This window comes from Procambarus clarkii, chromosome 70 (assembly GCF_040958095.1).
Source record: "Procambarus clarkii isolate CNS0578487 chromosome 70, FALCON_Pclarkii_2.0, whole genome shotgun sequence".
NCBI lineage: Eukaryota > Metazoa > Arthropoda > Malacostraca > Decapoda > Cambaridae > Procambarus > Procambarus clarkii.
This window is the reverse complement of record NC_091219.1, coordinates 26,208,462-26,225,430: the sequence shown is the minus strand read 5'-3', so window position 1 is coordinate 26,225,430 and position 16,969 is coordinate 26,208,462. Positions and strand designations below refer to the sequence as shown.

General features: G+C 44.0%; 1 protein-coding gene across 3 annotated transcripts; it reads left to right on the top strand.

The window, feature by feature from the left end:
- Positions 1–260: 260 nt before the first annotated feature.
- Positions 261–16,329, top strand: LOC123744870 (integumentary mucin A.1). Of its 3 annotated transcripts, none has more exons than XM_069311710.1 (4): positions 261–480; positions 12,098–12,225; positions 13,089–13,392; positions 15,466–16,329. In XM_069311710.1, the coding sequence occupies exons 1-4, from the start codon at positions 437–439 to the stop codon at positions 15,827–15,829; spliced, it is 840 nt and encodes a 279-aa protein (XP_069167811.1). In that variant the 5' UTR covers positions 261–436; the 3' UTR covers positions 15,830–16,329. The 3 variants fall into 3 exon arrangements, with proteins under 3 accessions (XP_069167811.1, XP_069167813.1, XP_069167812.1); XM_069311712.1 differs by having other exon boundaries at positions 262–493; XM_069311711.1 differs by lacking the exon at positions 261–480 and adding an exon at positions 6,462–6,582.
- Positions 16,330–16,969: the final 640 nt, after the last annotated feature.

The following is a 16,969-nucleotide window of genomic DNA, read 5'->3' as shown; positions in this document are numbered from 1 at the left end:
CAATCCTCCTCCTTCCCACAGACTTTCCCACAATTCCTTTCCATTTCTTGCCCTCTTTCCATGCCTCTTCGCGCATACCGCATACCACCCTCCCCCCCCCCCTTTGCCTCTTATCAGCACCAGAAACATGTGATTACTTCCCCCCTCCCCCTTCCATAGTGAGTCCCCCTTCTGCCAGCCATCCTCCCCGTCCCTCCCGTACCCCCCACCCCCTCCCTCAATCGTCCGCCCTCTCCCTAATCAGCTTGACAAGTTCGCGTCTCAGTACGGGTCATGTCTAAGTGGGCCGTTACAGGTGTAGCAGCAGCCGCCCCACCACCGCCAGTAGCAGTAGTAGCGGGAACGGGAGCAGCGGGAGCAGGAGCAGCAGGAACGGGAGCAGCGGGAACGGGAGCAGCAGGAACAGGCGCAGCAGGAACCGGAGCAGCAGTGCCATATGTGCCTTTGGATCTGCGTATTTGGGATCTTTGGCACCTGCTAGTAAGTGCTGAAGGTAAGCTTTTGGGCGTCCGTCCTCGCTTCCAGCAGTGGTCTCTATCTGCCTCTCTTCCTCGGTCTTGCTAGAGAAGGTCTCGTTTCCTCGGTCTCGTTTGGGGGGACCTTACTACCTCTATTTCGCTAGGAGTAACCCCATCGAGTATATTAGTGCTTCTATCCTGCTTTCCTAGATATAGGGTGATGTATATCTGGTCTCCCTCTGGCTGTAGTGAGATCGCTGTAGTGTTGCTGTAGGAGTGTAATTGTTGTAGTTTGGTTGATGTATTGTGGTTGATGTATTGTGGTTGCTGTATTGAGGCCACTGTAATCGCTGTAACATGGTTGCTATAATGAGGGCGCTTGAGTGTGATAGCTGGTCCTTGACCTAACTACTGTTATCAATAAGATATCATTTACTATTACTGATATATATATATAGTAATGCCTTACCATTGCTTCTGTATAGTTCTTCCAGTATTGAATCAAATTGGGCATATTCCATTTGCCCGCAATAGGCCTATGCAGTAAGGTGACAACACCTGACCCTATTCAATAAGCCTGTCCTCCTAAGGTTCCCGAACGTCAAAAAACTGTCGTATTAAAGTATTATTTATCCTAACCCACCAGAGGACCCAAAACAGAAAACGGGACAGTATGTCAGTTTCCCGAGCCGTTCTCATTTTCTAGTACGACGATTTTTGGCCTTAGAGTATACGTCAAAAATGCGACGTACTATTATGAAGGACGGTTTGCTCTCTGCCAACTTCGTACATGCTTTCTACTCTCCTTAGACCTGCATAATTAACTATGCCATATGCTTATTCTAGATTAATAAGGTCATGTGCATTTTATTTATTCTCAAAGGCTCTCTGCATGGTCTCAATACCCCCTATTGTATATATATAACAAATTTAACAATATTTTACAACAATTGGAACTACGTTAGCAACCCTCCATGTTACAGCAGAAGTCTAGGGTAGAGTAAAAAAGTTTTTATTTAATATCCTTATTATGCAACCATCGAGTTCTTACAAATATTTTTGTTTAATACCAATAATTATCTGACAATGGCTCGGTGACTTTTATTGATTTAATTTGTATTTCTTGTTTACAGATCTCAGTTTTTATAATTAGTAAGTTACATACTGTATTGTGTACACTTTGTGCATAAATAATATGTACTTTTAGTACTATCTTGTTCTTCCTTTTGAGGGCTAATGGAAAATAATTATAAAGAATTAAATGATAGGTGATAAATGAGTTAGCAGACTGAACACACAACACACACACATGGCTAGCCAGAGTGAACACACCAGACTAGGCACAATACAGCTACATATGACACACGTGACTAAGGGAAAATGACACATATTCAGCACATGTCCAACGACTGACACAGAACCGGTAATCAGCGGTGATAAAGAGATAAGGACAGGCCAATCACTGAACACGGACCTTATATGACAAACTACGGAACTGCCGAGCTGTTTTCACATGTTGCTATTGAGCAACGCCTTGAGTGACGACTGAAGGCGTTGGGGGGGAGGGGGGGTCCTGACGGCTGAGTGGACAGCGCTCTGGCATTCGTAAGTCCAAAGATTCCGGGTTCGATCCCCGGCGGAAGCGGAAACAAATGCGGAGAGTTTATTTCACCCTGATGCCCCCTGTTCACCTAGCAGTAAATAGATACCTGGGAGTTAGACAGGCTGTTACGGGCTGCTTCCTGGGGCGGATGAAAAAGGAGGCCTGGTCGAGGACCGGGCCGCGGGGACGCTAAGCCCCGAAATATTATGGGTGGCGTGTAGCCGTGTGGGCGGCATCACTTGTGGCACTCTTGTCGGCACGCCCATTACAAGGGGAGAGGGGGGGGAGTTGAGAGTGACGTTAATAGGTGAAATTAGAGGGGTTGGGCACTGTTGTTGATGGAGGGGGGGGGAAGGGGAGAGAGCGGAGGGGGGGGGTAAGAGAGGGGGGGGGGAAGGGGAGAGAGCGGAGGGGGGGGGGTAAGAGAGGGGGGAGAGAGAGAGGGGAAGGGTGTTAAGAGGCGGAGAAAAGAGGTACTGAGAAGGGAAAAAGCGTGGTGCTAAAAGAGGACATAAATGCTTAGAGAATGATAAAGAGTGGTAACAGAGAGGGGAGAGAGAGGGGGGCGTCAGTGAGGGGGAAGGGGGAGAGAGGGGGAGGTTACATATGTGCCCACAACTGCCCCATATATAGTGACGTAACCCCACAACAGTCAATGAAGGTGTTGTCAAGGGGGGGGGGGAGTTCCCGTCACGTGGTGATTGGATAATGACATGAATGAAATGGACTTGATGAATGAGCTAGTTGGAACACAACAATAGTGCCCCACATGTCATGTTGGGCACGTGACATGTTGAGCACGTGACATGTGGAACACGTGACATGTGGAACACTTAACATGACTGAGTTCAGGGGACGGACGAACACATGATTACAACATGAAGAAATGAATGAAAACACGTATAAACGTACAGGGTAAGATGAAGGAAGAACTACAAGATGAAAGCAGAGAAAATCCTTCATTAAAGTTCTGCAAATTAATGCCCGACAAATGACGCCCTTACACTGGCGCTGTTTACAGTCCGTCAGTGTTGATGGTTGTTGGCGGAGAAGAGGGGGAGATGGTCAAGGGCGGTGAACCTATGGCACGCGTGCCAAATATGGCACGCAAGCCAATTTTGTTGGCATGCAGCGCCGCCCCGTCATTTGTTTAAGAGTGCTTTCAGGCATGTTGTTCTCTTTCTCCGTACAAAATGGTAAAATATTGTACCAATATATCAGACGCTTTCAGAAAGTTTTGCCCCCTGCATGGAGCAGATAGTAATTCCATAGTTACCGCTAAAAATGCGGCGGATTATTAAAAAACACAGTTTTCTATGATTCGGCCTCGATTGGTTAGGTGGGTTTGTACATTTCTGGCTAAATGAGTGGCAAATGAAGAGGCTGGATTCTGTGTGCCATTTCGGTTCACAGACCGGACTGGTAAGCTGGACCAAGTGTAACAATTTGGGCTCAGTCGTGAACACCTTCCGGTATATAGCCTCTCATTGAGCCCCTCACAGACTTCCTTGTCATTTTCTGTTGGTTCTCTTCCAACCCGTTTGTTTATCCTGGTCACTTTTGGCCCTTCCGTGGCGCCTTTCCTCTAGCATGACTCAGGATCGAGCTGCTTTTGTTTCGTGACCTTGGACGGAGCATCAGTTACATCTCTTTATCGTCCCCCCCCCCCCCCCACTCTTCTGGCGCTTATATGCCTTGCCTTCTTCCATAGCTCTGGTGTTTATTCCCTCTTTATTGTGCTCCATTACCTCCTGCTCTTTTATGTTGCCTATTTGGCATTCAAGTATGTTTATTGAGATAAGCAATAAATACATCTCAAAGGGATAGAGTAGCTTAGGCTATTTCTACCCCCCAAATTTCTATTTCCATTTCTATTTGGCATGCCTTGTTGGTATTTTGGCGACGCTTAACAACAAAGATATGTACGTTTATGCCAACATAAACACAGGCCGGTAAAGAGCACTAATATGTTTATCCACATTTTTTTGTCATTTTTATGTCAACAAACACAAGAGAGAAATGACGACTCTATCACCTTAATATTTAAGAATCCTCACCCATTGCTGGGAAGGACACGCAAATGGCGGATCTTGTTCATCTTAAGAGCTCCTGCGCAGTACTTGCAAACTGTACATGCTTTAAAACATTATACTGTGATAACAAAAATGATGTAGGTTATTGCCTGCTGGAGGCAAGCAAAATTTTCCCCGGGGAAGTTTAGTCCTTATGTTGTGAGTCCTTAGGGTCGAATGTAGCGAACGGGGGGCGAGAATGGCTGCAATTGGGAGGTCATATCGTGCATGCAAGTCTTACAGAGGGAGGGGAGGGGGGGGGGGTTAGGGAGGGCGTGGGGGGTGGTGGTTAAGGAGGAATCCCTAATGCAGATCCCATTGTAGGGATGCTGCAATGGGGATTCAGGCCGTTCTCCAACGGGACTATTCACCCTACTTCCTCTGTTCACCCAGCAGTAAATAGGTACTCAGTCAACTGTTGTGGGGGTGCATCCTGGAGGGGGGGAGTGGGGGGGGGCAATAATTCGACCTGGGGGGGGTATTTTTATTTAGTCATGTTTCAATAAGTATTTCTAGTTAAGGGCTTCGATCTTTCTCATTAGTACTCTTGAATCTTGGTTTAAGTGGAAGAGGATCTCTCCAAATGTCATCTTTGTTCTAGGTAAACTAAAAGAATAAATAGCTGTAGAATGTGTTACACTTTATTATAAATGTGCACAACGTTTCGAACCTATATGGTTCATTCTCAAGTGATGGGACTGTACGTTGTTGTTGTTGTTGTTTTTAGAATCAGCTACTGGGAACAAAAGGTTACAAGTAGCACGGGCTATGGTGAGCCCGTAGTGGACTTACCTGGCACAGGAGCTGGGCAAGTAGCACGGGCTATGGTGAGCCCGTAACTTACCTGGCACAGGAGCGGGGCTAGTAGCACGGGCTATGGTGAGCCCGTAGTGGACTTACCTGGCACAGGAGTGGGGTTATAACTGGGCTTATTTGATTTATACCGTTGAGGGAGACATATACATATAAATATAAATAGATGAAGAATGAGACGTAAAGGGGTAAAGAATAAAGCGAAAAAAGGGTACAAAGAATAATCAGGTGTAGTGTACGTTAATGTTCTTATGTTAATGTTCTTATGTAGTTCTGCCCGAAACGCTGCGCGTGCTAGTGGCTTTACAAGACTGTAATTACCATAATTGTATCCTCACATTCCTTATGTACATTCTTGTATATGCATAAATAAATAGTGAGCGTAGCATGTTGGGCAGTGTCTTCTATGTTGGGCATCTTCACGCTCTGCTCGTATTCTTACTCTCATGGTGGGTAGAGTGAATAGTTCCGTAATTTGGGTATTCATGCCAGGTTGTTCTATTTTTATACGAATGGCTTCAAGAATTTGTAATCTTCTTAATTCTTGGGTTTTATCTATTATATACAAGTGTTTGGATTCAACATTTCTCTTGTTAGGGTGATGTCATGGGCTTGTCTCATGTGATTCCTGGGGGGGGGGGGAGCACCTGATTGAAGATGACAGGTCGAACGCCTCGTCAGCTTGGTCGACGTCATACCTATGTACTTAGCTTGAAGGTTACATCCTTCATGGGGGCAGGAGTACATGTATACCACGCTTGACTACTGTAAAGAGTTCTCCGTCGGCTTCGGGCTGTTTTTAATAAGGAGGTCGGTAGTCTTCTTACCACCTAATCAAAACATAGACCTAATTACCTTATGCCCCAAAGTGATTGGAGAAGCATTCGCTGGTGGTCAGACTTAAAATACACAGTTGGAGGTGATAATACACTATAAAACGTCAGCTAAGGAAACGTCTCTTGAGGTTATCTTGAGATGATTTCGGGGCTTTAGTGTCCCCGCGGCCCGGTCCTCGACCAGGCCTCCACCCCCAGGAAGCAGCCCGTGACAGCTGACTAACACCCAGGTACCTAATTTACTGCTAGGTAACAGGGGCATAGGGTGAAAGAAACTCTGCCCATTGTTTCTCGCCGGCGCCTGGGATCGAACCCAGGACCACAGGATCACAAGTCCCGCGTGCTGTCCGCTCGGCCGACCGGCCCTCCACGTCGACGAAAACTTCAGGGCACTTGACCTTATAAAACTTGTACCATCTTTCAAAGTGGTGCTTGTTACCGTCTCCTGAGAGCCTTCCCTAGTCCTAGCATCTGGGTGTCTTTCCCCTAGTCCTGGCATCTCCTGGGTGCCTCCTCCCCCACCAGCTTGCCCCCACACAGGCTAGGCACAGCAAGCATTAGAGATTGTTGGAGAATCTGAGGGAGATAGCGGGTCTTTCTTCTCATGTTAGTGTAAGTGGACGTTATCCCCATTGGCAGCCGACATTGAACTAACCGTCCACCTGTTGTGGAGGGAGTGAGAGAAGGTGGTAGAGAGGGAGGGAGGGAGGGAGGGAGAGAAGGAGTGCCTGCCTGGAGCCCCCCAGTCATAGCCCAGCCATCATGGAGGCAGCTCCTTGCTCCAAATCGTGGTGTTGCGGGTTAGTTCTCTCCCTAAACATCATTTTACTCTACTGCGGGCTCACCATAGCCCGTGCTACTTGGAACTTTTACACCCCAATGTCCTTTCTTCGAGTGCGATTCATATGTTCAATCACATCGGTGTTCATTACTGTGTAGCTACTTGGAAGGGACGGTGCCCAGTCGCTGGGACAATCGGGAATCGAGCACCGACTCTGCAAGCTGCGAAGCCATAACTGTACCGAGACGACTAAATGAATAACCAGTTAAATGGAAAAGTGAATAAGTGCCGTTCAATGTGATTCGTACACACGTAGGAAATGTACTAAGTGGTGAACACTGAAGGAAAGTTCATCACTCTAGGTGAACAAATACTTTTTTTTCTGTGAACACTTTGTGCTGTAGGTTGAATATCGTTCACGTTGAAAAAAATATTAGAACCTGGAATTTTTAAGTGACACATTATAGGCCTACCTTGTCGGTCATCACCTGTTCCATTGTTATTGGTGAACAGTTTTTGGGCAGTGAAAAGCACGCATTAGAACACGTTCACCATTAGAACATGTTCATCATTAGAACACGTTCACCATTAGAACACGTTCACCATTAGAACACGTTCACCATTAGAACAACGTTCACCATTAGAACACGTTCAGCATTAGAACACGTTCACCATTAGAACATGTTCACCATTAGAACATGTTCACCATTAGAACATGTTCACCATTAGAACACGTTCACCATTAGAACACGTTCGCCATTAGAACATGTTCACTATTAGAACACGTTTACCATTAGAACAACGTTCACCATTAGAACACGTTCACCATTAGAACACGTTCACCATTAGAACACGTTCGCCATTAGAACACGTTCACCATTAGAACACGTTCACCATTAGAACACGTTCACCATTAACACTGTACCTACTTTATTATTGAACAGCTCATTCAAGTGTGTTGACTCTCTAGCTGAACAAATAACCTAAGAGGTGAACGTTATACATGTTGCAGTTGAACACAACACCTGTCCCGAGGGTGAACAAATAACAAACTAATCCGTGAACTTAGATTGTTCGGCAGAGCTACGGCGCTGCTCTGGGTCGGCGTTCGAGCTCTGCTTGGTCGGCGTTCGATCCCCCGATGACCCAAGTGCAACCCGTCCTCGACTCAAGTCCATTACATCCAGCGGTCAACCCCACAGACGCATTCATAAATTTTAACATGCTGTTCATTCATAACGGGAATTTTCTCAATTATAAATTAATATTATAACATATTAGCATATTGTGTATATATAGGCATAGGTTAGGTGTTTAGGTTCTGTTGGCGATTATTTGTATTTGTAGTACGTGGGTGAAGCATTTACAGCGTTGTGATTCGAACAAAATTCGTCAGTGAAGCACTTGTTCCGGATATGTTCGAACGTCAGCAGTTGTGAGTCGTGTGTAAACTGCTTTTCATTCATAAACAGGGGGTTTGGCGGGTGCATGGAATCACTTTTGGATCTTTGTTTGGAGAACGGGCTGCCCAAGTGGTAGGGTATCGTCGCTTCACTCACTCCTAGTCCGGGTCCTCGTCCTCGTATCCTCCTTCCAAGTGCGACTCGTCATACTAACTTAACCTGTTCTCCTGCTAATTGTTAACCTCAGTATTAACAATAGAACCCAAACTACAGGCTACTCTATCACTACACCACAATGAGCAGAGACAATGCCCACTCTCGAAGATCTAGGCCTATTATTTAGAGACAGGCTGAAAGAGCCGGATTTCATCGTTAAGGAAATACGAGCCAGAGAAAGAGGAGACATGATAGACATATACAAAATAATTAGGGATATAGAATGGAGAAAGAGGAAATGCTCATATATAAATACCAAGAGGCTGCCTGTCACCGACAAAATTAATTATTACTAGCCAACCCCATGTATAATTTAACAAGCAGATATGATAGAAAGGTTGGGAGTGATTACTCTAAACAACCGGCAGCTGGAAAGGCGGGGTCCAAGAGCTATAACACCCACACCTCCCCCCTCTTCCTCCCGCAGTCTCAGCCTGAGGGTGCTTCCGTGCGGACGCATGCGGTCTTAATGTGTGCGATTATGCTTCAATGCGGAACCACCACTTACGGCCCAGATGGGGGAAGAATGCGGTCGAAAATGATTGAATGTTGACGTTTGCAAGACAAATGGAGCACCTCGAACCAAGGGTCGTGAGGCGAGGTATACGTTGGATAGGTCGAGGCTTCTTCCCGAGCATAAACTACCTCAAGTGCTGACCGCAGCAAATCCACCTGAACACAGCCTATCAGAGCATATACCACCTGAACGCAGCCTATCAGAGCATATACCACCTGAACGCAGCCTATCAGAGCATATACCACCTGAACGCAGCCTATCAGAGCATATACCACCTGAACGCAGCCTATCCGAGCATATACAACCTGAACGCAGCTTATCAGAGTATATACCACCTGAACGTAGCCTATCAGAGCATATACCACCTGAACGCAGCCTATCAGAGCATATACCACCTGAACGCAGCCTATCAGAGCATATACCACCTGAACGCAGCCTATCCGAGCATATACAACCTGAACGCAGCCTATCAGAGCATATACCACCTGAACGCAGCCTATCAGAGCATATACCACTTGAACGCAGCCTATCAGAGCATATACCACTTGAACGCAGCCTATCAGAGTATATACTACCTGAACGTAGCCTATCCGAACACATACCACCTCAACGCAGCCTATCAGACCGTCTGGAACGCTTCAAAACCCACAGTGATATCACAACAAAGTTCTTGGTATCCACCAGTCAAAATAATCTCTGGGTTCCATGAAGATCTTCGTCCTCGACTCACAACCGAGGGACCCTGGTTCAATCCTCGGGCAGGACGGTATTGGTTGGGCACGTATCCTTTCACCCGATGCCTCAGTTGACCTAACAGTTAATAGATATACCCGGGAGTTAGGCCAAACTATTGTGGGTCGCATCCCGAGGGGAGGAAAGGTCAGTATAGCTGGCCTACCTCGCCAAGCCTTCAGTAAGTATACAGGCGTCCTGTCCCCGACAACAGAATTATCTTGGTATTAAATTATCCTCAAATTCTCGAATTTGGATAATTCTGTTCACATTTTTCAAGTTTAAACGTTGATAATCATATAATGAATGAGTTAATGAGTGTATAATGAATTACGTCAGCGTTTGATAGAACTTAATTAACGTCTATTACCCCCCATTTGAGCAATTAGACAAGCATGAGGGCTACTGAAATGCTTTACGATCACCCAATGGGTGAATAGAATACAACGTCAATTTGAACAACTTTATGAGTCAAAAAACACGGATAACTTACAAATCCCTGTTTATACAATCGGTTCATTATTTGATGCAAACTTTAAACAAAAGTCCGCCTTGGTGCCTTCTTTTGATGATTGCTTACGTCCTTTGAACAAAAATGTGCTAGTGCCGATGACTTGATGGCAACACAGAGAGCGGACCCTGTGTCAATCACAGACCCCATCCCCCCCCCATGCCCCTCCCCCCACTCCTCCGTCAATTGCAGTTGATTGCGGACGATACTTTACTAATAAACATCACTAACATCGGATGGTTCCCCATGTGCATGTGGCGCCCTGCGCAGGTCTGGGCTTTAGAAGAAGTCTCAAAACTAAACATTTCCTACTGCGTGTAACCTAGCCTAATGTAACCTAACCCATCACACCTTAGAGACGTGAAACTGACCACTACACCTACACCTTAAAGACGTTAGATTGACCACTACACCTACACCTTAAAGACGTTAGATTGACCACTACACCTACACCTTAAAGACGTTAGATTGACCACTACACCTACACCTTAGAAACGTGAGACTGATGACCACATTTCAGTTCAAACTCGACCAGAATAGCCTAATGCCTTCGTTCTCATGCTGCTCGTATGTACAGTACGACCTGGGTAGTAAAGCTCTTATGCTTTACGTAAACTAAACTTTATAAGGCATTATGAAGAGAGTGCCATGTGTATTAGTGTACATATGTTGTGCCGTGTATAGTCGTTATTTCCTCATTGGTGTACAGGCTGCGGTAAAGCATTGTCCGCTCAGAGACTGCCCGGAAGGGCGTTGTCATGTACGGCATTAATTATCCGTGCAGGAAAACACACACACACACGCTCACACACACACACACACACACACACACACACACACACACACACACACACACACACACACACACACACACACACACACACACACACACACACACGCTCACACACACACACACACACACACACACACACACACACACACACACACACACACACACACACACACACACACACACACACACACACACACACACAGAACTTGTCCCAGAGCTACGAGGGATGGGATATGAAGAGCGGCTGAAGGAACTGAACCTTACGACACTAGAGAAAAGAAGGGAGAGAGGAGATATGATAGGGACATATAAAATACTCAGGGGAATTGACAAAGTGGAAATAGATCAAATGTTCACACGTAATAATAACAGAACGAGGGGACATGGGTGGAAACTGGAAACTCAGATGAGTCACAGAGATGTTAGGAAGTTTTCTTTTAGCGTGAGAGTAGTAGAAAAATGGAATGCACTTGGGGAACAGGTTGTGGAAGCAAATACTATTCATACTTTTAAAACTAGGTATGATAGGGAAATGGGACAGGAGTCATTGCTGTAAACAACCGATAGCTAGAAAGGCGGGATCCAAGAGTCAATGCTCGATCCTGCAAGCACATATAGGTGAGTACATATAGGTGAGTACACACACACACACACACACACACACATATATACACACGCACACAAGTGGGGTATAATGTATGATAAATGTCAAACAGTGAAACGCGTACTGTATGTGAGTCAAAAACAAAAACACTTACGGAAAAGAGGAAAAATTGTTGGAGTAACTGTGTACACATACGACTGAGACTTTGGGTACAGGTATTATGTAAGTTATGTATATGTTATGTTGGCGTCCCACACCATCACTCATAATGTTCTTGATTGATCGTTGATTAATGTCAAGAGAAATACTGGTATAAGAACTTTTCCTGAACAAATTGCCTGGAAGTGTCACAATGTAAACATTGGTGATATTCTGGATATAGATATGTACCAAGATTGGAAACTTTTGTGGATTTGTCTGAATGTCTCCTTATAGCCTCTTTACTATTATTATGTATGTCTATGTATTTGTACTTAGTTATAAAAGTATCCGTGTTTACCTTTCGTATAATAGTGCCTGTGTAATAGGAAAAAAATGTATATATGTTAATCAATCAGAATTAAGGCTCATTTGGGCACTCAATTTCCACGTGTGTCCCCTAGTGCGTAGCTTCCCTTGAGTTAATAAGTTTTTAAGTCGCTTGTTTATGATGTGTGTGTATATACGAACACGGTGAGAAGAAGCATATGAGGCTGCCTCATCCCTTTGTGTGTATTTCTCAGTCAACTTAATTTGATTTCCAATTGCCTTGGTGACAGTCGAGAGAAAGTGAAGATGGCGTGGCGTCACCGCTCCAGGGATGAGAAGATTCTCCTCCGCGTCATCGGGTTCCTCGTCTTCGCCCTCACCTGCTTCATCGTCGCCGTCGTCGTCATGGACTTAACCTGTGAGTTGCGGGGCCTCGAGTGTGTATTTTGTGTGTGGCTGCACGATCGAGTTGGTGTAACTCTTGGATCCCGCCTTTCTAACCGTCAGTAGCCTAACGTACTCAACGCTCCCGACCAAATTTGTTCTGTTCAAATTTGTGAGAGAGAGCTCTCACATACACACACATCACCAGGAAGCAGCCCGTAGCAGCTGTTTAACTCTCAGGTACCCATTTATTGCTAAGTGAACAGGGGCATCATGTAAAAGAAACTGCCTATTTGTTTCTGCCTCGGTTGGGAATCGAACCCGGGCCCTTTGGACTAAGATTCCCTACGGTGTCCGCTCAGACCTGTGTGTGTGGGTGTGCGTACTCACTTGTTTGTGCCTGCAGGATCGAGCATTGACTCTTGGATCCCGCCTTTCTAGCCATCGGTTGTTTACAGCAATGACTCCGGTCCCCTTTCCCTATCATATCTAGTTTTAAAATTATGAATAGAGTTTGCTTCCACAACCTGCTCCTAAAGTGCATTCCATTTTTCTACTACTCTCACGCTAAAAGAAAACTTCCTAACATTTCTGTGACTCATCTGAGTTTCCAGCTTCCACCCATGCCCCCTCGTTCTGTTAATATTACTTGTGAACATTTCATATATTTCCACTTTGTCAATTCCCCCTGAACATTTTATACGTTCTTTGTACACATATTCTTTATGATTAAACATTGATTGATTGATTAATTGTGTAGTTACAGATTAAGAGCTAAGCTGATGGTGTGTGTGTGGGCAAGCTTGAGGACTCACCTATAATTGTGGGGAATCTATAATCTGTCAAGTATAATTTACAATACATTAAATTTATTTATTATTAATTGTCCTCCCTTAGTCAAGGCCAAGATACGGGACTTGGAGGATGAGATCGACGGCCTTAAGTCCACTCCGGCCCCACCTACCACCACCACCACCACCACTACGGACTTCACCACCTTCCCCGACACCACAACTGAAGACACTACCACTGCTTCTTCTACGACCACCTCAGCTCCGACCACCACACCACCGCCTCCTACCACCACCACCACCACCTCTACTGTCTCCACTGCCACCTCTACCGCAAGCACCGAATCTGAAAGCGCCCCTCTGATGGATGAACGCAACCCTCCTCATCAGTTACTGGAGGCGCTGCAGTCGTAAGGCTGAATACGGACGATTGGTGCATGGCATGAAGTGCATGGTGTCTGCTTGATAATGGTACGACACTCACTCACTCACCCTCTTCATCACTCACTCACTCCGTTCATCACATTCTGCCAACCACAACAAACAGCCTAGTCTCCCGATTCCCCTGGGAGTGTTCCTACCCCCCCCCCTTTGGCTACAGTGTACGCTCTTTCCTGTTTTCTATAGTGTCTATACTCATAAAAAAATATCCCACACGTGAGCCTAACGTCTCATAAGAATAAAGAGGACTGCAGAAGGCCTATTGGCTCATACGAGGCAGTTTCTATATAAACCCAATCAAACTCGCATATATATTTGTTAAGTCTACCCTCTGGAAACAAGTGATCCCATGTCTAATATGCCTCAGACGAATTAATTCTTCCTGTAACAACCCTTACGTTTAGGCTGTGTTCAGTCATACAGCTTAAGACCAAAACTCTAACTCTCTTCACAACTTCAGTACAGTAAACTCTGAATTGATAGTAAACAAAGCAGTGCTTTATATAAAGATCATCCTTCTAAAGCTTGATATTCAATACTCCTGTGCACCAAATTAAGCCTTATTAACCGCTTGAGTTACTTGCCCATCATGCAGCTAGGTCAGTTACTTGCCTATCATGCGGCTAGATCAGTTACTTGCCTATCATACAGCTAGATCAGTTACTTGCTTATCATGCGGCTAGATCAGTTACTTGCTTATCATGCGGCTAGATCAGTTACTTGCCTATCATGCAGCTAGCTAGATCAGTTACTTGCTTATCATACAGCTAGATCAGTTACTTGCTTATCATGCAGCTAGGTCAGTTACTTGCCTATCATGCAGCTAGAGCAGTTACTTGCTTATCATAAAGCTAGATCAGTTACTTGCCTATCATGCAGCTAGATCAGTTACTTGCCTATCATGCAGCTAGCTAGAGCAGTTACTTGCTTATCATAAAGCTAGATCAGTTACTTACTTATCATGCGGCTAGATCAGTTACTTGCCTATCATGCGGCTAGATCAGTTACTTGCCTATCATGCGGCTAGATCAGTTACTTGCTTATCATGCGGCTAGATCAGTTACTTGCTTATCATGCGGCTAGATCAGTTACTTGCTTATCATGCGGCTAGATCAGTTACTTGCCTATCATGCAGCTAGCTAGATCAGTTACTTGCTTATCATGCGGCTAGATCAGTTACTTGCCTATCATGCAGCTAGATCAGTTACTTGCCTATCATGCAGCTAGCTAGATCAGTTACTTGCCTATCATGCAGCTAGCTAGATCAGTTACTTGCCTATCATGCAGCTAGCTAGATCAGTTACTTGCTTATCATGCGGCTAGATCAGTTACTTGCCTATCATGCAGCTAGCTAGATCAGTTACTTGCTTATCATGCGGCTAGATCAGTTACTTGCCTATCATGCAGCTAGCTAGATCAGTTACTTGCTTATCATGCGGCTAGATCAGTTACTTGCCTATCATGCAGCTAGATCAGTTACTTGCCTATCATGCAGCTAGATCAGTTACTTGCCTATCATGCAGCTAGCTAGATCAGTTACTTGCTTATCATGCAGCTAGATCAGTTACTTGCTTATCATGCAGCTAGATCAGTTACTTGCCTATCATGCAGCTAGATCAGTTACTTGCCTATCATGCAGCTAGCTAGATCAGTTACTTGCTTATCATGCAGCTAGATCAGTTACTTGCTTATCATGCAGCTAGATCAGTTACTTGCCTATCATGCGGGGACGGATACGACACCCGCGCGCAGGAAGACGCATTCATATCCTACAATAGACAAACTTAGGAGGCTAGGCTAGGGTTTTTAGCAGTATATCTTTTCAATTAAGTACTTAAAAATTTATTTAACAATACTCATGGAATTATACAGGGTGAGCAACTGTTTACACCTAAAGGAGGTATAAACTCGTAAAGATACGTATTTCCGTTTATAACCCCTTTGCCTAAAGACTCCTCAAACGGGTTCGATCCCTTAGAGGTTCAATATTTTCCCATTGCTATAGTATCACGTTCTAATGATTATATTGTCATTTTTTTTAGATTACTCTTCGATTATTCCGGATATACGTCATCATCCAGAAACATGTTCAAGATGAGTGATAGTGACGGGGTGCGGAGACGCACGCACGGTCGCTTCATCATCATGGCCGACGTCCAACACGAGGAATCCAAACCCACCATTGAGGATCCCGGCAAAACAGATGACAGTCAAGAGCTCTCATCAACACTGGACATAGACACCATGGAACACACCACAGATATGATGACAACTACACCAGATGTAACTGATGACGAGGACTTAACTACAGAGTATTCTGAGGACTCCAGCACTCGGTATTACTCCAAAGACGGTTTATTAACAGAAAGAGAAGGATCGGGTGGCGGACCGACTTTCTCTCCTTGATGCTATATTAGTTTTTTTTTTAAGTGTTGTGTATACAATTAATAATAATAATATACAAGATCTGATAGAGTAACACATTCCATTGTCGTTCTGTTAGATTCATATATATATATATATATATATATATATATATATATATATATATATATATATATATATATATATATATATATATATATATATATACCCCCTTACCTTCCCTCTAGATATGAGAACCCACTCCCTTTTTATATCACATTTATAAATTATAAACTAGGACAACAGTTATATAACATAATTTTTTTTATAAATAATTCACAGTAAAATATTATATTAACAATTGTACAAATTTTAATATTTTACTTGAAATCTTATTACAGTTTCCTAGTTTTTATATTTTCGTTTGACTGTTATTTAATTTTCGTCATTAAATTATGTAATTATAATATTTCTTACTAAATGCAAATTCTAATAATTTAATACATTGTTATTCGCTGTTATGAAAATAAACATGATTCGTTCTCAAGAGTTTTATTGACCACTTCAGTAGCCGAGTCCTACTAATAAAGTAATACAGTCCGTAATAAATCAATAGCTTAATAAATCACTTTTGAATCAATAAATCAAAAATGTATTTTTGTTTTTGTGGTTTGTAAGTACAGTATATACACTGGAACAGCAAGTGTATAAATTATACACAAGAGCAGATGCATAATCTGCACACTAGGACAGGTGTATAAGCTATATACACTAGGACAGCAGTTGTATAAACTATACACCAACACAGCAATTGTATAAACTATGCACTAGGACAACAGTCATATAATCTATACACTAGGACAGATGTATACATTATACACTAGGGCAGCAGTTGTGTAAACTATACATTAGGACAGTAGTTGTATAATTTATACGCTGGGACAGATGTATACATTATAAACTAGGACAGCAGTTGTATAAACTATACACAAGGACAGCAGTTGTATAACCTATACACTAGGACAGGCGAATAAATTATGCACTAGAGCATAGTTTTGTCCCATTACCTCAGAGACACTGGATGCCTGGGGTAAAAGTGCTGCTAGTGTTTTGAAGGAGCTGGATTCTAAGCTCATTGAAACAACTAGAGACCCTAGAGAGGCCAGTTTCCTCATTCAGCGC

Coding starts and splice junctions, on each gene's coding strand:
- LOC123744870 (XM_069311710.1), top strand. CDS start 437: ATGTGCCTTTGGATCTGCGTATTTGGGATCTTTGGCACCTGCTA. Junction 481..12,097: donor GGGATCTTTGGCACCTGCTA/GTAAGTGCTGAA, acceptor CCTTGGTGACAG/TCGAGAGAAAGTGAAGATGG. Junction 12,226..13,088: donor CGTCGTCATGGACTTAACCT/GTGAGTTGCGGG, acceptor GTCCTCCCTTAG/TCAAGGCCAAGATACGGGAC.